The sequence below is a fragment of the Meles meles genome, chromosome 11, assembly GCF_922984935.1.
Source record: "Meles meles chromosome 11, mMelMel3.1 paternal haplotype, whole genome shotgun sequence".
Lineage (NCBI taxonomy): Eukaryota > Metazoa > Chordata > Mammalia > Carnivora > Mustelidae > Meles > Meles meles.
The window spans coordinates 70,806,832-70,830,133 of NC_060076.1; the positions used below are offsets into that span (position 1 = coordinate 70,806,832).

At 38.9% G+C, this 23,302-nt stretch overlaps 1 protein-coding gene across 2 annotated transcripts in view; it reads left to right on the forward strand.

The window, feature by feature from the left end:
- KIF27 (kinesin family member 27) overlaps positions 1 to 15,610 on the forward strand; it is a 90,507-nt gene extending 74,897 nt beyond the window's left edge. For both annotated transcript variants that reach the window (XM_046023233.1, XM_046023234.1), the window contains 4 exons: positions 1,382 to 1,588; positions 3,230 to 3,428; positions 6,434 to 6,598; positions 12,567 to 15,610. In XM_046023233.1, the coding sequence (XP_045879189.1) occupies positions 1,382 to 1,588; positions 3,230 to 3,428; positions 6,434 to 6,598; positions 12,567 to 13,051 (1,056 nt within the window). In that variant the 3' untranslated portion in view covers positions 13,052 to 15,610. The remainder of the gene's footprint in view (positions 1 to 1,381; positions 1,589 to 3,229; positions 3,429 to 6,433; positions 6,599 to 12,566) is intronic.
- The last annotated feature ends 7,692 nt before the right edge of the window (positions 15,611 to 23,302 follow it).

Consider the following 23,302-nt stretch of genomic DNA (forward strand, 5'->3'; position numbering starts at 1 on the left):
AGGCAGAGAGATTGGGGAAGCCGACTCCCTGCCGAGGAGAGAGCCCGATGTGAGGCTCAATCCCAGGACCCTGAGATCACGACCCGAGCCAAAGGCAGAGCCTTAACCCACTGAGCCACCCAGGTGCCCCATAAAGTGGCTTTTTAAAAAATAAGTATTATTCAACCTCCCACTGGAATAGGTTATTACATACCTTTCCCCTGAATTCCAAAACAGGAGTTCTGGAAGTCACATTAACTATTCTTTAGGTAGATCGGAAATATTAACCTCCTTTTCCTTTGAAGTGCTGGAGGAGGGAGTGGAGAGAAATATTTGGGTCATCTAATCAGATGAATATGAAAATATTTTTCAAAAATTTGAAAATAATATTTGAATATTCAAATTCAAATATTCAAAATATTTGAAAATAATTTTCAAAATATGAAAATATTTTTTTCTCCTTTTCCCTCATAAACCCATTCAGCAGATACTGAATTTAAACTATGTGATGTATACTGTACTAGGCAGTAAGGACATGAGTATGGACAAGATGGTCTGCCATCAAGGAACCTAGAGTTGTGGTAACCTCCACCACACATATAGGTACTACAGAAATATCTACCCAAGTCTCACCGGGTCTGAAATAATTTCTTACTAGAAATTTGAATACCCTCAAATAAGATGTTTGGATAGTTTGAAGAACTGCTAGGTTTTCTGACAGGGATTCATCAAGTTTTGTTTTTTTTTTTTTGTGGTTGTTTTTGTTTGTTTGTTTGGGTTTTTTTGGTCCCCTACAAAGGAAATCTTCTCTAGCTTATGAAAAAAGTGTTCCATCATGCACATTTTTAATGCCTTTGTTTGCCCTTTAATGGCATCTCATAGGAATTTTATGAATGTTTCATGTCCTTATATCCTCCCTACTTTTTTTAATGTCATAACTCTTTTTTCCCTAGAGACCCTCTTTTGATGACTATTTCTTAATAATTTATTCTAAATCTATTTCTTCTTTCCCGCACGGCAGTCTATCATTTCGATAGATCCCTGAGGGGACACCGGGAGTCTCCAGATCTAACACATACTGTGCACTTGAGGAGCTGTGGAAGGGAGATACATGGCTCTAGTCCTGGTCCTGGGGGCTGAGGCTTTGTTCATGTGTGTTCATTGGTTACCAGCATTTGCTGTGTGACCTTGGGATCTTTCATACATGAGGTTTTGTGTGAGGATTCAGTGACTGTATGTTTTATATATGTGTGTGTACACACCCAGTAAACATTTTCTTCAGATGTAGTAGACAAATGGTAAGTCTGTTAGACTCAGATAGCAGAGTGAGATCTTAGTGTATGACACAAAGTCCATTTTTGGACTTACCTCCTTTACAATGAGTGATTTCTGTTTTATCTAGGAAGAACATGCTCTTTTCCAACTTGAAGAAGGGATTGAAGCTTTGGAAGCTGCAATTGAATACAAGAATGAAAGTATCCAGAGTCGCCAGAACTCGCTCCGAGCCTCACTCCAAAACCTCTCTCGTAGTGAAGCAAATGTCTTGGAAAAACTCATTTGCCTGAATCCTGTAGAGATGAGAGCTATTCTTTTTAGATATTTCAATAAGGTTTGTTTCGGAAGGACAGAGGATTTTCTTGTACGGGGGGCCAAGGTGAATGGTTACACATGTCAGGTTTCAGAAATTGAAAGGCCTAAAGCTTTGACGGTGTAACTACGGATTTAAGCATGATTTCTCCTCGCACTACTGAATGTGGTCGTCAGAAGGCTGTGTGCTTATCCAAGTATGCATGCCTCACTTTGGGAGGTTCTTAACGTTGGATGGGCCTTTTGAAAGAAGGACTTTTTCAAATAGGCTTAAAAACCCAAGAATTCAAGTTATATTCCTCAATCACTATTTCTTGGATATTTTCAAGATTTGGTTGTTGCTACTCAGCATTCATGAAAAATCAAGGGCCCTCCAAACTCAGGCTTCCTTTCCCTCATTGCTATAGGGTCAGGTTACGTGTACTTTATCATCATACCTATGAACTGAAATGAAAATGAAGTGGTGCATCAGTGGCAAAGATAATAATAGATTTTCACATTAACCTGAATAATGTCTTCTCTTAAGGCATATATTATGAAGTGTTAAGCAAATAATAGCTCTTTTCTCTGAGAGGTATCTTCCGTTTAAGGGAGTATCAGACCATTAATGAAAAATAAAACACTGGAATTTGAAAAAAAAGTTCCAGTTCTGTTAGACAAGTGAAATAAAGATGAAGAAATGAATGGAAATGTTAGGCACAGCCCTCCTCTGTCAGTAGTGAGCTACTATTATCCATAAGAGCGCATCCCATCACGGCATGTATGGAGGGCAGAAAAAATGGTGCGGTGCTGTTGGAACTTTTTTTTTTTTTAAAGATTTTATTTATTTATTTGTCAGAGAGAGAGAGAGAGAGAGAACACAGGCAGACAGAGTGGCAGGCAGAGGCAGAGGGAGAAGCAGGCTCCCCGCCCAGCAAGGAACCCGATGTGGGACTTGATCCCAGGACATCGGGATCATGACCTGAGCCGAAGGCAGCCGCTTAACCAACTGAGCCACCCAGGCGTCCCCTGTTGGAACTTTTGATAAAATTCTTTTCTGGTGTTCTTAGAGAAAAGGTTCTTAACCCAAACCACGCAGGCCAAGGTCAGTGGATTTTCTGACCCTGGGTACCCTTTGTAGAAATGAGTATTTTTCTAGAGAGAAGGTCATTACGTTAGCGAGTTCTGTGACACATACATCCAAGTATATTCACTCCATAGCTGTGCAAAGAAGAACCCATTGCCCTAAATGCACAATCTGAGACTGAACTCCATATAGTTTTAAAAAGTCTGTTACTTATTTATAACATGCATTTTGGAGTTAACACTGGGAGGTATCTAGATGTTACAAGAGTCTCTAAGTTCCCATTCTCTTCCTAAGACCAGAGAAAAGGATTTAGAGGATTGTCAATGTAAATTGCAAAGACCGTGTCTGAGAGATGATGCAGGGGTGATAGAGCCACATGATACTGAAAGTGAAGTTGTTACTGGTCAGAAACCCAGCAAACTCAACAGGCTCTTCGGTTATTTCTATAGGGTCTTAGGTTATCTTGTTGGGTATGTTACAGAGCATTTGCTTAGTTACACCATGGTGGCTAAGGAAGTTGTTCATGTAGCCTAAGAGAAGTAGGCTGTTACATGAGGCTATGGAAGACACACTTAGGTCAAAAAATGTCTTTGCTAGGTGGTCCATTTGCGAGAAACCGAACGGAAGCTCCAGTTACAGAATGAAGAATTGAAAATGAAGGTTCTGGAACGGGATAATATGGTTCGTGAACTGGAGTCTGCCCTTGAGCATCTGAAACTGCAGTGTGACCGGAGACTGACCCTTCAGCAGAAGGAGCATGAGCAAAAGATGCAGTTGCTGTTACAGCATTTCCAAGGTACTGCCCCTTCTGGTCTGCTGCAGAAAGGCGGTGTGTCAGACGGGCTGGGATAATAAATAGTTCCTACTTATATTTGGTTTTGAGCTTCACGTGTCTGGGTTCCTACACGTAGGGAGAGGGGACTGGGATGTAGGGCTCTTGGTTCTTGAAATGCCCTCCCTCTGCCTGTCCCCAGGACCACACATAAGAACTCCCACCCATCTGTTGTTGGTCTCTTTTTTATGTACAAATGCGGCATTTCTGGCTTCCGGTGTACAGTTGAAAAGTGTCTCTCTCTCAAGGAGGGAGTACTTTGATATTTAAATTACCTTCCCTTTACATAATTAACGTGATAGGCACCCCATCAGATTTCTAGTTATATTTGTTATAATTTTCAGTTGATTGTAAATTTTATGCATAAAGGTTATATCTTAGGTCAAAATTAGCCTACCACCATTGGACACGTACTGTTATCAGCGCACAGTAGTTCAGCCGTCTACTCTGGTGTGGAAAGAGCTGTCACAGCAGTTGGTCCTCATGTTACCTGGGCATTTGGCCAGTACACAAAGAGTTGCTATGGCAACAAAATCACTGCCTGGCAGCACTGGTAATGCTTCAGTCCAGGCTGCTTAACTGCTTAGTCTTGATTCTTGTGAATCTATAGCTGGAAATGAGTTAGAAAGGATCTGGAAAAACAATCTGAGTAAGCAGAAAATTGGAAAATATATAAATTTGAGTGTTGAGGCAATTTGCCCCAAGTTAATTCAATAACCAGTCGATTAACAACCAGTTGCCTGATGACAGGATCCTACATGTCGCTTCATTCAACATGCTCTCCTTTCCTTATTTTTAGTTCTATCTTAACGTCTCTATAAAGTGATGTTTTCATAGACTTTTTAATGTATTTTTCAAGTCTTTGGCATTGCACCACAAAAGCTCATGCTATAGCCAAATGAGGACATTTTTAAAAATCATTCATTTCTATACCTGGGGTAAGTTTTTCTAACAAAGTTGTAGCTAAAAATGATAATTTATGAACTTTCTAATTTCAACTGACTGTGTTGTATAAAATTCAGTTGACATAGATGATATTCTTTTTTTTTTTTTTTTAAGATTTTATTTATTTATTTGACAGAGAGATTACAAGTTGGCGGGGGGGGGGAAGCAGGCTCCCCGCTGATCAAAGAGCCCGATGTGGGGCTCAATCCCAGGACCCTGAGATCATGACCTGAGCCAAAGGCAGAGGCTTAACCACTGAGCAACCCAGGCACCCTGACATAGATTATATTCTTTATGGGGATTCTGATTTATCGTGTTATTATTTATTTATTTATTAAAGATTTATTTATTTTAGAGAGAAGAAACAGAGTTTGGTGGGGAGGGGCAGAATAAGAGGGGGAGAGAAAGAATCTCAAGAAAACTCCTCACTGAGTGCAGAGCCCAACACAGGGCTTGATCCCACAACCCTGAGATCATGACCTAGCCAAAATCAAGAGCCTGATGCTTAACTGACCGAGCCACTCATGCACCTCCTTAAAGTTTTATTTTTAAATACAAGATAATGGGGGGGCACGTAGGTGGCTCAGTGGGTTAAGCCTCTGTCTTCAGCTCAAGTTATGATCTTAGAGTCCTGGGATGGAGCCCCACTGGGCTTTCTCCTCAGCAGGGAGCCTGCTTCCCCTCTCTGCCTGCCTCTCTGCCTACTTGTGATCTCTCTCTGTGTCAAATAAATAAAATATTAAAAAAAAAAAAAACAGATAATGGGTTAATTTAGAATATCCAATATACTTAGATCAAATTTTTCAAAATAGCCAGTTACACCAAAACAACATTAAAACCAGTAGGATCATGTTATATGCAATTAATGAATCATTAAGCTACATCAAAAACTAATGATGTACTATAGATTGACTAATTGAATTTAAATAAATAAAAAATTAAAAATAAAAAAAAACACAGTAGGATCATCTTATAAATATACCGATAGGAAAGAATAGGTCTAAGGGTATGTATTTGCAGAAGGTCAATAAACTAGGTTTTACCAGTTCAAAACATACCTGATAGGGACAGTTTTATAAGTTATATTATAGCATAAGCTACAACTTATTGCTGTTTCCCCTCTTTTTTGGATGGGTGTTTTCTTTTGTAATTTAATCTCTCTAGCCTCTTTTGGAAGGTTTTTGGTTTTGAGGGTTTTTTGGCTATAGATTTCTTGGGCTTATAAACCTGGGCCTATGACTTTCTATATATCCACAGTCCTTGATATGAACTTTATTTTTTTCATTTTTTACTTTTAAGATTTTATTTATTTATTTGACAGAGAGTGTGTGAGCACAAAGAGGGGGAACTGCAGAGGGAGAGGGAGAAGCAGGCTCCCCCTGAGCAGGAAGCCTGATGTGGGACTTGATTCCGGGACCCTTGGATCATGACCTGAGCTGACGGCAGATGCGTAATCGACTGAGCCACCCAGGCGCCCCCTGATAGGAACTTTAAATAAGATATTGATGCAAGTGATAGAGTTCCAAACGTGAATTTTTTATAGGGAACACTTTATTTCTGCTGTTTTAAGGATAAATCTAGTTAATGTTACTCAAAAAGTGCTTATGAAGGGACACCTGGGTGGCTCAGTGGGTTAAGCCACTGCCTTCGGCTCAGGTCATGATCCTAGGGTCCTGGGATCAAGTCCCATATGGGCTCCTTGCTCGGTGGGAGCCTGCTTCTCTCTCTGCCTCTGCCTGTTGCTCTGCCTGCTTATGTTCTCCCTGTCTCTCTCTATGACAAATAAATAAATCTTTTAAAAAAAGTGCTTATGAATCATGAAGATGCGGTAGTTGGTAGGGGGTTGACGGAGACGGTGACTAAGGGCAGAAGAATCCAAACTGTATCTGAAAGCAAATCCATTCAGGTAGCAGATACATGTAACATACTTCTGACCCTTTAAATACAGTCTGGAGACTGTGTTAGAACATAATTTTTAGTCATTTAGTTTAAACTGATTTTAAATACAAATCTCTGTTTCATAGAGCAAGATGGAGAAGGCCTGACGGAAATGTTGAAAACATATGAAGATAAAATCCAGCAGCTGGAAAAAGATCTTTATTTCTATAAGAAAACCAGCAGAGACCTTAAGAAGAAACTTAAGGAACTGGTAGGGGAAGCAGTTCAGCGGCAACTAGCAGCATCTGAACGTAAGACTTTTCATGTCACTTGTCATGCTAACAGTATGTGATGTATCTAATATTCGGTGAAGTCATGCCTGACTTAACAGTTTAGCCTTTCCCAACTGATTTGGTTATTTAGAAGTAGATATTGAACTTGTATTTGTCTCTGTAAACAGAAATAATTGTCTAGTCCTAATCACCAGGGAAATGCAAATCAAAACCACAATGTGATATCACCTCCTACCTGTCAGAATGGCTGAAACCAACAACACAAGAAACAATAAGTGTTGGTGAGGATGCGGAGAAAAAGGAGCCCTCGTGCACTGTCAGTGGGAATGCAAACTGGTGCAGCCACTCTGGAAAACAGTATGAAGGATCCTCAAATTAAAAACAGAATTACTATATGGTTTGGTAATTCCACTACTGGGTGTTTACTCAAAGAATACGAAAACACTAATTTGAAAAGATATGAGCATCCCTGTGTTTATTGTAGCATTATTTACAACAGCCAAATTATGGAACAACCCAAATGTCTGATAGGTGAATGGGTAAAGAAAATGTGGTGTATACATACAATGGAATATTAATTCAGCCATAAAGAGAATGAAACCTTGCCATTTGCAAGGACAGGGATGGATCTAGAGGGTATAATGCTAAGTGAAGTGAGTCAGAGAAAGACAAATACCATATGATCTCACTCCTAAGTGGAATATAAGAAACAAAACAAATTTGGTTTTATTTGGTTGTTTAGAATTAGAGATTGAACTTGTATTTGTCTGTATAAACAAACAAACAAAAAATACTTGTCTGCTTGACCCTCACCCTAAAACATGACATAACGATAAAGTACCATGATTAAAATACACCCTTTTGAAGTCTCCCAGTTAGAGAAGAATCAATATTTCTAGAATAACATATTTTAGATTTTTTCAGAGATTTTATTTATTTATTTGAGAGAGAAAGGGAGAAAGAGAGTACAAGCAGGGAGTGGGGTGGAGAGAGGAGGAGCAGGCTCCCTGCTGAGCAGGCAGCACAAAGCAGGGCTTGATCCCAGCACCCTGCGATTATAACCTGACGGGAAGGCAGACACCTAACAAACTGAGCCACCCAGGAGTCCTAATATATTTTACATTTTATAAAAGAATTAGCCTGTCTTTAGAGAAGTTATTCTACTAAGTCAAGTATGGCTTATGCAGGGTTGATTTTACAACCTTTTAGGAACACAGACCTATTCTGTATCTGTAAAGAAGACCACTTAAAGGGTACAACAAAATTATTAAGAGACCAGTGGACGGGGCGCCTGGGTGGCTCAGTGGATTAAAGCCTCTGCCTTCGGCTCAGGTCATGATCTCAGTGTCCTGGGATCGAGCCCCACATCGGGCTCTCTGCTCCGTGGGGAGCCTGCTTCCTCCTCTCTCTCTGCCTGCCTCTCTGCCTAGTTGTGATTTCTCTCTGTCAAATAAATAAAATATAAAAAAAAAAATTAAAAAAAAAAAGAGACCAGTGGAAACTATATCTATGCATAATGAAAAGATACATGCTGAATATATAATGTAAGCAGAATTAACATAGCTTTAAAGTTTAAAACAGTAATATCTTAGAAAAGTAGTTTTTTTTTTTGAAGATTCTATTTATTTATTTATTTATTTATTTATTTATTTATTTGACAGGGAGAGAGACAGTGAGAGAGGGAACACAGCAGGGGGAGTGGGAGAGGGAGAAGCAGGCTTCCAGCAGAGCAGGGAGCCTGATGCGGAGCTCAATCCCAGGACCTTGAGATCATGACCTGAGTCGAAGGCAGAGGCTTGATGACTGAGCCACCCAGGTGCCCCTAGAAAAGTAGTTACAATGCTACCTTATGATTATGATATTTGTAATTTATAGTTATTTTCACAAGTAGTTAGGTGGGTCAGTGTCAGTTAATGCCATTTTCAGAAAAAAGAATTGAAATTGAAACCTAGGTCAAGTAACTTAAAAACACAACAGTAATTAGAACATGGTTTCAGGTCCTTCATCTTATGATTCCTGGTTTAACATTCTACAATAAAAGTTGTCTTAGGACAGAGTGTGACACAGACAGACAGATCCTGCCAGAGAGACTACATTTTCTGATTTTCAATGTAGTAGTGCAGAGGTACTAATGTAACTAGAATATTTACTTTAAATACTGCCTGCACTATATAGCTGTGCCTTTTACTTGAAACACAACTTACAAAAAATTAAAAAGTAAACAGACGTTAAGTAGCAAACAGAACAATCAGCATAAGACCATTTTAGCTTTGGGGCGCCTGGGTGGCTCAGTGAGTTAAGCCTCTGTCTTCGGCTCAGGTCATGGTCTCAGGTCCTGGGATCAAGCCCCACGTTGGGCTCTGCTCAGCAGGCAATCTGCTTCCCCCTCTCTCTCTGCCTGCCTCTCTGCCTACTTGTGATCTCTCTCTCTCTCTGGGTCAAATAAATAAAATCTTTATTAAAAAAAGAGACAATTTTAGCTTTAAAAAATCCACTTTCAAACTTGAGACATCTAAAATTAGATACCTAGTGGTCTTTTTTTAAGTTTTGGTTTTTTTTTAAGATTTTATTTATTTATTTGATAGGCAGAGATCACAAGTAGGCAGAGAGGCAGGCGGGGGCGGGGGAGGGGGGAAGCAGGCTCCCTGCTGAGCGGAGAACCTGATGCGGGACTCAATCCCAGGACCCTGAGATCATGACCTGAGCTGAAGGCAGAGGCTTTAACCCACTGAGCTACCCAGGCGCCCAATACCTAGTTTTTAAATGGCCCATGTTTATATGGCGAGTCAACTAGACATCTTTTAAAATGCCAGTGTGGTGTGGGGATATAGAGGTTTCACCCTCGTCCTGCACCTTCATCCTGCTCTTTAATGAGACAAATGTGGAAAACTGAAAAAGTTAAGTAATCTTGGAGTTACATAAAGTTCTGAATCTGTCTGACTAACTTACTTGGGAATCTAGTCTTGTTTGTTTTTAAGTAAACTCTACCACCAACATGGGCCTCGAACTCACAACCCCGAGATCAAGAGTTGCATGCTATGGGGCACCTGGGTGGCTCAGTGGGTTAAAGCCTCTGCCTTCGACTCAGGTCATGATCTCAGGGTCCTGGGATCAAACCCCACATCGGGCTCTCTGCTCCGCGGGGAGCCTGCTTCCTCCTCTCTCTCTGCCTGCCTCTCTGCGTAGTTGTGATTTCTCTCTGTCAAATAAATTAAATATTTAAAAGAAAAAAAAAAGAGTTGCATGCTCTACTGGCTAAACCAGCCAGGGGTCCCAGGAAATCTAGTCTTGATACTAATGTTGAGGATACTATTTCAGCTAGCTTGCTATCCCACCTAGACACATCTATAAAAAGTAAGAAAAGTAATAGTCATCGTAGGAAAATTTGAAAATATAGAAAAAGAGCTGGAGGGGCGCCTGGGTGGCTCAGTGGGTTAAGCCTCTGCCTTCGGCTCGGGTCATGATCCCGGGGTCGTGGGATCGAGCCCCGCATCTAGCTCTCTGCTCCGCAAGGAGCCTGCTTCCCTCTCTCTCTGCCTGCCTCTCTGCCTACTTGTGATCTCTTTCTGTGTCAAATGAATAAACAAAATCTTTAAAAAAAAAAAAAAAGAAAAAGCTGGAAAAAAGTCATAATTCTACCCACAACTATTAACATTTAGCATAATTCTTTTCAGTATTGTCCCCATGCTTAAAAAATTACGGTCGGAATCATATTAGAGATAAAACTGTACTATATCTATTATCTCAAAATGCTATTCTAATATAATGACATTAAACAAAATTTGTTTGAATTATAAATGTAGCAATTTATATATATCAAATTCTGAGTTCCCTAAAAAGTATTATGCACTTCACAATCAGTGATCTTAATACTTAACTGTCTTGGTATTCAGTTCATTAGTTTGTTTGTTTGCTTTCTGAATTTTTTCTATTAACATATAATGTATTATTTGCCCCAGGGGTACAGGTCTGTGAATCATCAGGCTAACACATTTCACAGCATTCACCATAGCGCATACCCTCCCCAATGTCCATCACCCTATCCCTACCCCGCCACCACCCAGCAACCCTCAGTTTGTTTCGTGAGTCATTATTTTTTGATAGTAGTCTTTTCAGTGTCTGCATACCACACTTATATTTATCTTGACTATTTTTAGCATTTTCAAGTGCAGAAAAATTAATCTTGGTCTAAAATATCTTGGTTACCTCTTAGTCATGCCTCTATTACAGAGCATCTGTTTTCTAACAAATATATTAGGGTGTGAGGATAAAATCTGTAAGGATATGATCAGTTTATATGGACATGCAGTTGATGTACTTATTTAAGTATTTAAAACTCTATCCTTGGATCAGTTTAAATCACTATAAAACTCTGTGTGAGGAGACTGGAGTCAGAACAGTTGGGCTGGAATCCTAACTTCTTTTCCTCACTCTGTGACCTCAGGTGAACTAATCTTTCTCTGGTTTGTTCCCTACTGGTAAAATTCTGGAAGAGGGAAACTTTCCACTGTGAAATATCCAAGTCGGGCAAGAAGTGAGCTTCTCCAGTGAGCCCATCTCTGCTCTTTCACATATGCTCTTTCAAAAATAAGATGCCTGGGCTCCCTTCCCCAGACATCAGGACCTGGGCATTAGTTTTTTTGAAAGCTTCCAGTGACTGACGTGTGGCAAAGTTTGGGTGCCACTGTCTACCGTTAACTCGGTGAATATCTGCTAGTTCCATGTGCGAATCTGTGTCATCTGTTAGTTCAGCTGCTTTGTTGTTAGATTATTTTAAAAGTTAGAAAGCCAATTATGTTTTCAACCAGGGGTCAAAAACTGAAATGCCTTCAGGAACCAGGGAGCCAAGGGGAGCAGCAGGGAAGGTAGCAGCTGTCTCAACAGGCAGGGCCAGCTCTGCTCCAGCTGCTGTGGCCAGGCAGAAATTGGCAGTTCTCATTTTTTTCTAGAAAAGACAGAAATCTATATCTTCATATGAAAGTTTCCAATTAAAAAACTGGGGGTCCTGTGTTATTTCATAGGCAAGTAAAACGTGTCTGTGGGGACTGCCAGTGTGCAACTTCTGTTTTTAAACTTGGTATTCAAAGGACTAGAAGTGTACTAATCATGTGTCAATGTATGTTAACATTGGCATTTTTTATCATATTAGGTCTCAGGCCTAGATGGGCTTTTCTCAAGTACATTTTTGTCTTTGATATTAGATAATTCTAGGATTTGAAGACTTCAAGCTTTGATCTTTCCACTCATTCCAGCAGGGTATCCCCACTGAGTGGGTATGCTGTCCTCTCCATTTTGATGGTGGATCCCCAGAGTATTTTCAAGGAGCTCAGCCCTGCTATCATGCTGGGAGTTCTAACCAAGACTAGACTTTCACATACGTGATGCCACATCCCAAAAGCTACCCCAGATATACAGCCTGTAATCTCCGGTGCTGCTTCACTTAGCCAAGGTGTGGACTGTGGTTCACCAGTGGCATGGCAGTGGAGGGCAGGTGTGGAAGGAGACCAGAGAGGCCCAAAGCACTCTTGTGTTTTCAGGGAAAAACAGAATCACTAGATGACTATTTTCCCAACTTTGTTCTATGAATTAAAAGTTATCGGGGCACCTGGGTGGCTCAGCGGGTTAAAGCCTCTGCCTTCAGCTCAGGTCATGATCCCAGGGTCCTGGGATCGAGCCCCGCATCGGGCTCTCTGCTTGGCTGGGAGCCTGCTTCTTCCTCTCTCTCTCTCTGCCTGCCTCTCTGCCTACTTGTGGTCTCTATCTGTCAAATAAATAAATCTTTAAAAAAAAAAAAAGTTATCAGTTATTCACACATAGAATGCCTGCAGGTGAAACTTCTGTTTGTCTAAGTCACCTAACAAAGAAAAAAAGCTGAAAGACATCATTTATATTGAGTGATAATAATATAATTATGTTAGGATATCATAATCAAAATACCCGTTTTTGAGGAAATCTCTAATTTTTTTGCTTTTTGTATTGTTTTAAGATCATGATGCTGGGGATAGAGTTCTGAACCCTGATGAAGCAAGCATGGTTCCAGAAGAACTAAAATGGGCATCCAGAACTGAAAGTATGAGATTAAGTGGAAGAGAAAGAGAACTGGACAATTCAATAAGCAGTTTAAGGACACAACCAAATCCTCTGAAACTCTGGGAAGATGGCCCAGAATTGCCTTTGATCTGTAGCTCTTTAGCACCCACTAGTGGACATTTGTTAAACAATGAGGATAAAATAGAAGTAGATGAAAATCATTTTACAAAATCTCACAGCCGACCAACACCCCAAATCCAGCTGGTGGGTAATGTGGGACAGCTTCATGGTGTCACGTCTGTAAAATTGTGTCGTAAAGAGTTACGTCAAATTTCTGCCTCGGAACTATCATTACGACGTTCCACTCTTGGAGCTGGGGTTGGATCTATGACTGCTGATTCCATTGAAGTAGCTAGGAAACCGAGTGACTTAAAAACTTAGACCTTTAGTAACAAAACTTTTAACTTTCAATAGGAGGTATTAGATTCCTTTGTCTAACCTGTTAGAAATTAAAGCTATGCTCACTAGCTCTTCCTTCAGGATATAGGAAGAAGGGGAGGAAGGAATCATCTTGTATATTATGGATGTATATATCTTCTATGATATGTTTGGGAAGTTTTAATTATTTGCAGACAATTAGCAATATTGTAATTAGCAAATGAACATGTTTTCTAATACTGTCAAGTAATGGAAAATTTAAAATGTTTACATATTTAAATGTTTATTTATTTGAATTTAACTATTTAAATATAATTTAAATAATTAAATATTTAAATATATTTCCACTTAAAAATTTGCTTAAAATCCAAGCATATATAAAGAAGAAAAAAAGTGGAATAGTAATATTGCTGTATAATATGAAAGTATGTCATAATACATGAATTACACTTTATAAGTTTATAATATTGTTATTCTCAAATATATTTGTTATTTTGAAGAGTTCCAGTTGAACATTGCTTGTATGAGAAGGGGAAGTTACATACAGCCTATCTTTTGGCACAGCTGAAAAATCTGTGCCAAAATACAGTCTGTGGGTTTAAGGCAACTTGACTAGGTTGATGGGTTGAAGTTAATTTATAGTCCTCCGAGTCCACAGAGCTTGACTGATCAGTCTTGATTTTCTAAAGACAGTTCTATGCTCTTTTTCTGGGATTATCTTTAGAATGTCATATTGCTATTTTGCTAATATTATGGAATCTAAGTTTTATCTTGCTCCTACCCTGTCTACTCAACATGTCTGTCCCTAGGCTACGAGATTGGGGGGAAAGGATGCAGTCCCATGCCACAGGCAGAATAACGGTAAAGCATTTTAGCATTTCCAGGAAAAGTTACTTGGTCACACGAGTATGCCTGTAAAGCTTGAAGTCTCACCAGAGGCTCTTCAGCTAAGAAGCTGGTGGGCCTCATCGGAGAATTTTCTCTACAGCCTGCTTACTTGGGTCTTGCACACAGGCAGGCCAGACTGCACTGGGGCTGTAAATATGTAAATGAAATTTTTCATCAAGATTTTTTCAGTCTAAATCTTATTATATAATATAAACTTCAGTTTGGAATTAAGAACGAAAGTACTGATTCACCCAACAAATACTTTGTACCTTTTCATCATACTTTTTAATCACAGAAAACATTATAATGACCAGAGGTTTTTTGTTACTTTTTGTTACTTGTGTTGTTATTTTTGCTACTTTTTGAAATTTTCATTTGTAAAATAAAGTTGTTTCTTAAACTAAGTACTATTTGGGTGGGGCAGTGGTCAAGCTGCCCTGACTTACGGATGTCTACTCAATTCTTGCTGACTCAAGTGTTTCTAAGGTGATGCTGCTACTGATATTTTTTTGGTCCTTTCCTTTGTTGTTATTGACCCTGCCCATCTTTCCAAAGACCCCAACTGTCACTCTGTGCTCACATACTTATGGTTTCCTTTTCTGGTTTCTAGTACCTAGGGAGTAGGGTTCCTCATTCTCATTGCTAAAAACCAGTTCCTAGAGAAGAAAACCAAAACAAAACAAACTTCTAAATCAGCGAATTGTTCTGTATCTCTTAAGCATGGTACTGAAATTCATTTAAATTGTGGGTGAGATAGACTGCCATGGACTTACCTGGGAATTGAACCACATTATACAGCATTGGCCCAGTGAGAAACTGCTTTCGACAGGGAATTACGAACTAATTTGGAAAATACGTTTTTAGCAGAGACTATTTCAAGTCAGATTCTGGTTTTAAGCTAGTCTCTGCTTTTTGCCTCTAGTTTGTATGATACATACTTAATATATATCATATGTAATGTGTGTGTATACTATATATAGATATGACAAAGGTCAGTACCTTAACAAAATGTAATGATATATTTATTAATGAAGGTCCTAAGTGCAAATTCCTTATAAGATTAAGTAATAATTTAGAATAAGAATATATTCTAACCCTGGAATCTTAGTTTGCCTCAGAAATTGACCCATACTTGTTTTACCTGTGGAAATAGAAACATACTTTCTAAAAGCCAAAGCGCTCACACTCACAAAGCAAGAACATTTATATCAAATCAACAGTGATTAGATTTAATAATGCAAATGTGAACTGACTCCTAAATAAGAAAGGAACAATTTTTTTTCTTCCTTTGGGTTACACATATATCCATATACTATGATAGATTTCATGTACATACAGTAACACATATATATAAATACAAATAATGTCCTGAATAACAAATACATTCTGGAAGTGAACCTCTCGTCTTTCTAGTTTAGTGCCCTCACAAAGGAGAGAAAAATTAAGGCACCTTGCCCAAGTCAAGTAAATTTTTTTTTTTACTTATACTAGTAATAAATTTTACTCTGCTTCACGTGCTTTCCTTAGTCTAATCATTTTGTCATGTTTGCCTTTTTGTATGCAAATGAAATATGTCTGTGGTTTTTTTTTTTTTTTGTGGTTCATTATGGGTTCTTTCCCCCCACTTACAACAGAGCATTTGGAAGGAAACATACTTGCCTCTGTGAAGTACTAGTTCCTTCCCTAACTTCAGAGTGTTGAATTGGGAGGGTGGGAGAATTATATAAATATGGGAACTATGGGTGGCAAGAGTATTGATGAAGGTGATTTGGGGCTTTAATGTTTGTTTTCTTCCCCTAATGTTTTTTTTTTAGGTCAACAGTATGGTAAGTGCTCATTTAAGAATAGATGTCTTATATGGAAGAGGTTAATAAAGGTCTTACACTAAGTCTAAGGGAGTCAGATGCTGAGTGGGAGTTTGAGTCTATAGTCACCATAAATTCTCATGTACTAAATGCAAAAATGGCATGTTTGGGTCTCAGTTATTTCCTTAGGGACATATCTGTGACTGTTTAAAACACTGGAGTATCTTTGAGTATCTGAAAGTTCAGTATCCACTTGTTTACCATTCTCTCAACTTCACTGGAATATTAAAAAAATATTAATTATGTATATTTTACATCTAAATTTGTAACAGGCCTCAGGTTGCCTTCATTGGTACTAACACATTCATCTACGTTTATATTTTCGACGTTGGAAATGAAGGTGGAAAGAGATCCTTCCACAATAACCATCTCAAGTGCATTGGTTTTGTGATATTTCTGAGCTTGTATGGCAATAGTGTTTGCAGAGTAGTAGGAACATCTTCCCAAGGGGGAGGAATATTTTGTTACTGTCATTGTTTACCTTGATGCTGACAATAAAAAGCAAACTGACTTTTGATAAGTTTCGGTGTTTTTAAGTCTTCCACAAACAATGCACCTCTTTACCCCCTGCAGCAGGAGTGACTGCTTCCATTCCTTGCTCTTAAATTGTGGGGCATACACAGCACCAAATATGAGAATGATCTTTGATTTTTGTAATGATTCCAATAATACCCCAACATGGAGGTAATTAGAATGAGAAAAATTATGAAAAGAAAGCTCAGAAAAACATGTTATAATATTGACTTTTGATATTTTCCATACTTCTTTGTCCCTTTAAATATTTTTTCCCTAGGAATTTCCACAGTGAATCAAGAGGACAGCCAGTATGTGAAATGCTTGTGGTATAATATGATTGAACCTAAATGTAGGTTCAATCTACATTTAGACCTAAATGTCTTAGGTTCTACAGGTAAATTATTACACACACTTCTACTGAATTATCTCTACATTACTTCAAAAGAAAAATACAACAATCTCATAGACTTACAATGAGCAAGATCTTTAGATGACCAAGGAACAGATCATTCACACAGAAGAGTAGAAAACTAAATATTTTTTTAAAATTCATACTTATGGTTACTGGAAATTTAAAATTCCATTTTTTAGTTAATACTTGTGTAATTAAAGTAACACCAAAGAAATATATTTTAAAAACAATTATATACTGTATTGTGTTTTCAAGTTTACTACAGTATATACAAAAAGAGGTATAATTTTTCAAGCCTGAATTGGTAAATGCTGTTAGAATTTAATTGATCTGACAGGTCTTTTAAAAGAACCACGTCTTGGACCCTACCCACTCCTCCCCAATTACCAACAACAAATTACATGACAATTATGGCTTACTTACCCCTCATTCCCCACTAAGTTCCAGGATTCAAATAGCTCTGATAAGAACAGGAGATAAAAAGGGTTATTTTAAAACATTCTATAAACCAGCCAAGAATTTTCAAAAATACTTTGAGGGAATATATTTTATTTCTCTAGCAACAACACTAAAACTTAACTTCAATCTTTGGCTATCTCTAAACCCGGAAGAACACTCCTAGTTACTCCTGAATTTGGCATTTGAAAATACACATCCTGGTTTTTATACCGGTCCTTTTTCTAGGATTGCTAAAATTCACAATTCTATGAAAAGAAGCCACCCTAGATAGAATTAGAATGGAAATTGAGGAGCTATTCAATAGAGACTTAGAAGAAACAGTAGTTTTGGATAGATTCCAAAAACTAAGACATAAACCAAAGAAAATAAAACTTAAGCGATTTTACCATTGAAGCGCCATGAATAGTACGCCCAAACAAACACTGTAGGCAAAATTGCCAGGATTTATCTTTATATAATACATAATCATTTTGCTTAATTTTTCTCTCTGTTAAAATATCCCCCAATTTTTCTACTGAAAAAGCCCTGGATGAAAGACTTCCATTCATGATTACAAACCAGCAGCGACTGGCCTGCCCGAGAGATTGAACTGATGTTATTCATTTTTGTGTATGGCCTGCAGTGCCATTTCACTGTCCGCCATAAAAAGGAGTGAGGAGTTAATCTGAATTTGGCTAATTCATGTAATAATGCGTAAGTATTAAAATGGTCAAAGTTTTGTTTTTACTTCCTAGCATGGTTTCTTTTTTTTCCTAGATGGGAAGAGCAGGAACAGGGCAACATATTTATGTAACGAGAGGCCAATCTCCTTTTGAAATGCCCATCACCTAGGGTGTGGGCAGCATCTGAATTGTTCCAGGTGAAGCCTGGAATGGAACTAAGCTGATCTGTTTCACTGGACATTTTCCCAGGGGCACCAGGTGTCACCAGTTGTAAAACATGATCACAACATGACCAGAATGATCCAGGTTATAATCTTAACGGGAATACATTAAATAATGCTATTTTTCTGAAACACCAGCCTTTCCTTGAAAAAAAGGCAATTTATGAATCATTCCCTTGCATTTTATATGATTTTTGTTGTTGTTGTTGTTTTTAATTTAGGGGAAGGAGGAGAGACAGAATCTTTTTTTTTTTTTTAAGATTTTATTTATTTATTTGACAGAGCTCACAAGTAGGCAGAGAGGCAGGCAGAGAGAGAGGAGGAAGCAGGCTCCCTGCGGAGCAGAGCGCCTGATGTGGGGACTCGATCTCAGGACCCTGGGATCATGACCCAAGCTGAAGGCAGCGAATTAACCCACTGAGCCACCCAGGCGCCCCAGAAGAGAGAGAATCTTAAGCATGCTCTATGTCCAGCCTGGAGCCCCACATGGGTCTCCATCTCACACCCTGAGATCATGACCTGAGCTGAGATCAAGAGTCAGATGCTTAACTGAGCCACCCAGGTGCTCCCCTCCAACCTTCTTTTATTTTTTTTTAATTTTTATTTTTTAAAGATTTTATTTATTTGACAGATCACAAGTAGGCAGAGAGGCAAGCAGAGAGAGAGGAGGAGGTAGGCTCTCCACAGAGCAGAGAGCCCGATGCGGGGCTCGATCCAGGACCTTGGGATCATGACCTGAGCTGAAGGCAGAGGCTTTATCCCACTGAGCCACCCAGGAGCCCCTACAACTTTCTTTTAAAACTGGTTCTACTCTGGGCATGGCAGGGTTTAAATTCACAACCCTGAGATCAAGACCTGAACTGAGATCTAGAGTTGGATGCTGGGACGCCTGAGTGGCTCAGTCTGTTAAGGGTCTGCCTTTAGCTCAGGTCATGATCCCAGGGTCCTGGGCTTCTTGCTCAGTGGGGAGTCTGCTTCTCCCTTTGCCCCTCCCCCTGCTTGTACTTGCTTATGCGCACTCACTCTCTCATTCTCTCAAATAAATCTTAAAAAAAAAGAGTTGGATGCTTAACCAACTCAGCCACCTGGGTGCCCCCACTTCCTTACATTTTAAGTAAAAATCTTATCTTTCAAATGCAACTAAAAGTAATTATTTAATAAATTAATTGGGAGGAAAATTGCTAATTTTTCTATAAGGCAAATAGTCTGTTACTTTACAAAATGAATGCATCATATATGTTTATGATGGAATTTTAAGTAGATTTTCCATAGAGTTGGCTGTCAAAATGGGATAATATTTTAGCACAAATGTGGTTGCTTATTTTATACATATATCCTAAAACATTTTTAAACAAATTCTGAGTTTTAGTTATATTTGTTAGCAACAGTGGGAATAACAGTACTCTCTGGAGAAGTTTCATGTGAAATTTAAGAAAATAAAGACTTGGCTGAGTGTTTTATAGGCATAAGAAGTGCTTCATGACTATGTGAGTTGTGAATTAAAGAGTATGTTTTACTGGGTTTTTAACCACCCATTTTTGCCTATTTGTTCCTTATTTCTTTAGTAACAATTACATTTGTGAGTTATTGATGAATTCTGGTAGAAAATAACTTCTTAAGGCTGAGAGGAATGGTTTCCATTTGCTAGTCACAAAGATGTTTTAAACTTAATTTTTCTCTCTCTGGGGTGCCTGGGTGGTTCAGTGGATTAAAGCCTCTGGCTTCGGCTCAGGTCGTGATCCCAGGGTCCTGGGATTGAGCCCCGCATCGGGCTCTCTGCTCAGCAGGGAGCCTGCTTCCTCCTCTCCCTCTGCCTGCCTTTCTGCCTACTTGTAATCTCTGCCTGTCAAATAAATAAATAAAATCTTTAAAAAAAAACAACAACTTAATTTTTCTCTCTCAAGGAAACTGTAGAATAGTAAGTTAATTTGGGGGACATGTATAAATATGTGATCAAAGTAACAGCAAAGTCTTTCATTCTTCAGCATTTGATACTCTTAGCAACTATATACAAGAAGAGTATTAGAATGAAATCTGACATTACCATGGTGGTCTTTCCTTTATAAGCATGTTGAGGGAAGCTCATTCTCCTCACTTTCCAAGCATCTGTCAATGTTACAGAATATTTTGTCTCTGTTTAGATCAGAGCACCCATGACCTCCCCAGCGAAATAATCAAAGAACAGGCCAAGACTTCAAGAGTAATGGAACCTCCAATCAGAAGTATTCTAGTGGATTGTGACAAATAAATCAGAAAGGAAGAACACTAATGGATACTCTTCTTCCCGGAAGAGTTACCTTCGGGGGTAGTGAGGTCTTCTCAGTAAGGTTGTTTTTTTGTTCTGTTTTGTTTTACAAAGTTTACTATCTCCCAGTAAAGAGAAGGGAAACTAGACCTAAGGACCATCTTGTGTGAGTTTACTTGGCAAGACCACAGCAAACCAAAACACCCTTTATAGTCAGGGCCAGTGCGCTGGGACTTAGCTCTCGTGCGGGGAAGAATATATGCCTCTTCCAAAGGGTGAGCTGGAACCTTAAATTACTTGTGTTCTGAGAACATAACAAGAAGGGCACCTATACACAATGGACTGAAAATTTCTATAGATATTTATTTTATAAATAAAGCTTTCTTCCTGCTTAATGTTGTCTATTAACCTTTTATTACTGAGGATGGAGCCAAGAACTAAATGCCCTGTCACCGGGATGTCTGGGTGGCTCAGTCGATTAAGCATCTGCCTTTGGCTCAGGTCAAGATCTCCAGGTCCTTCTCCGAGCCCCAAGTCGTCAGGCTCCCAGCTCAGCAGGGAGTCTGCTTCTCCCTCTGCCTCTGCCTGTGCTCTCCATCTCAGTCTCAAATGAGTAAGTAAAGTCTTAAAAAAAAAAATAAAAGCTCTGTCACCTAAGGAACTACATTTCAGTGGTAAGCACTATGGGGAAAATAAAGCAGATTAAAAGAGTAGAGAATCAAGGAGGCTTTTTTAGATGGAAATGTTCCTGAGTCAGGCATACCATAAAGCTGTAAAAACTAAGTTGTGAACTCACTGTCTTAACAATATTATGTCTTCCAATCCATGAGCATGGGCTAACTTTCCATTTCTTTAGGTCTTATTTAATGTCTTTCAACTATGTTTCATAGTTTTCAGTGCACAAGTCCTATATTTCTTTGGTTAAATTTGATCCTTAATAGTTTATTCCTTTCGATGCTACCATATGTGGACTTATTTTCTTTTTTTAAATTTAATTTTTTCAGTGTTCCAAGATTCATTGTTTATGCTGGACTTATTTTCTTAATTTTATTTTTGGATTGTTCATTGCCAGTGGATAGAAATACAACTGATTTTTGTATATTGATAATAATTTGGCTTTGATTGATATAAATTGGGTTAGAAATATGCCATACCTCAAACCAAGAAATGCAGGTAATGTTTACCCATACAAATTGACTAAATGAGCAGAAATTCCAACTTGTTGTTGCTGTTGATATACTTTGGGCTGGTTATTTTAAGATTATCCCTTTAAGAATTATTTCTTATCTAGATTACAGGTGGTAAGATCATAGAGCACAGCTGGGTCATTTGGCGTTTGTGGTCTCAGTCTTGGGTCTTTCACATGTACTTTTCCTATTTAAGTAAAATATAAAAGGCATAATCCTCAGCACCCGGTCACTCTGATCATGAGGATACTTTCTACTTTCTATATATTCCTCAATGTGTACATATATTTTTAAGTATTTTATTTATTTGAGAGAGAGAGTGCGCACACACAAGCATGGGTAGGGGCAGAGAGGGGGAGAAACAGGCCCCCTGCTAAGCAGGGAGCTGGCTGAGGAGCTCAATCCCAGGATCCTGAGTTCATGACCTGAGCTGGAGGCAGACACTTAACCAACTGATCCACCCCCCCTTAATGCATATATTTTAAAGATGAATGATAATGCAGAGAGAGCTTATTTATTTAACAAATTTTTAATAAATTTCTGGGTGCTAGGTCTTATGCCACGTGCTAAAAGAAACACAGGTGAATAAATCACAGACCCATCCATCAAGGAGCATATGGTCTGTTGGGGAAAGACAGACAATAATATTTTGTCAATTCTAATATATACAGTGAGCCTGGCACAGCAGTGACATACCAGTGAGTAAAACCAGCCAGGTTCTGCTTTAATGGGGCTCAAGATATAAAGGAGAATATAATGGCTCTAATAAAAACACAGAGGGTGTCATGGGAGTAGGAAGGAAGGGCTTTTAACTTTTAGGGTTAAGGGAAGGCTTCCCCAGGAAGGTGCGCCTTGTGTCTTAATGGACAGATTGGCTTTTAGAAGGTATAGGAATGGGGGGAATAGCATTTTAGATCAGGAAACTCCTTTACAAAGGTGAAGAAATGGGAGACAGGGGCACCTGGGTGGCTCAGTGGGTTAAGCCTCTGCCTTCAGCTCGGGTCATGATCCCAGGGTCCTGGGATCGAGCCCTACATCGGGCTCTCTGCTCAGCGGGGAGCCTGCTTCCCCTCTCTCTCTGCCTGCTTCTCTGCCTACTTGTGATCTCTGTCTGTCAAATAAATAAATAAATAAATAAATAAATAAATAAATAAATAAATCTATCTTAAAAAAAAAAAAAGAAGTGAGAGACAACATCATATACTCAGGGAACTGCATACCAGTACACTGCGGACCCCAAATAAGTACCTGTTGAATGACTGAATTTGTGCTGGTTATAGGGGATGGCTGGGAATGAGGATAGGAAGAGAGCTTATGGGGCACTCTAGGCAGCTCAGTCATTAAGTGTCTGCCTTCAGCTCTGGTCATGCATGATTCCAAGGTTCTGGGATCCAGCTCTACATCGGGCTCCTTGCTCGGCAGAGAGCCCGCTTTTCCTGCTTGTGTTTCTCTCTCTTGCTATCTGTCACATAAATAAATAAAATCTTAAAAAAAAAAGAAGGAAGAGACCTCATATCAAAAAGGGGCTACACTAAAGTGTCCAAAGGCTATGGAAAACCTGCTACATTTATTCTGTCCAAATTATATGGCAGTTGGACTAGTCTATTTTTGCTGCTCCAGATCGTTTAGACATAGACAAATGGTGTACAAAATACCATACAAATGAAGCCCCATAACATCAATTTTAATCACTGCAAGCCACCTGAGGAAAAAATTTTTTGGTCTAGTGTAAAAGGATTTTTTTTAAAGGATTTTTTTTTAAAGATTTTATTTATTTATTTGACAGATAGAGATCACAA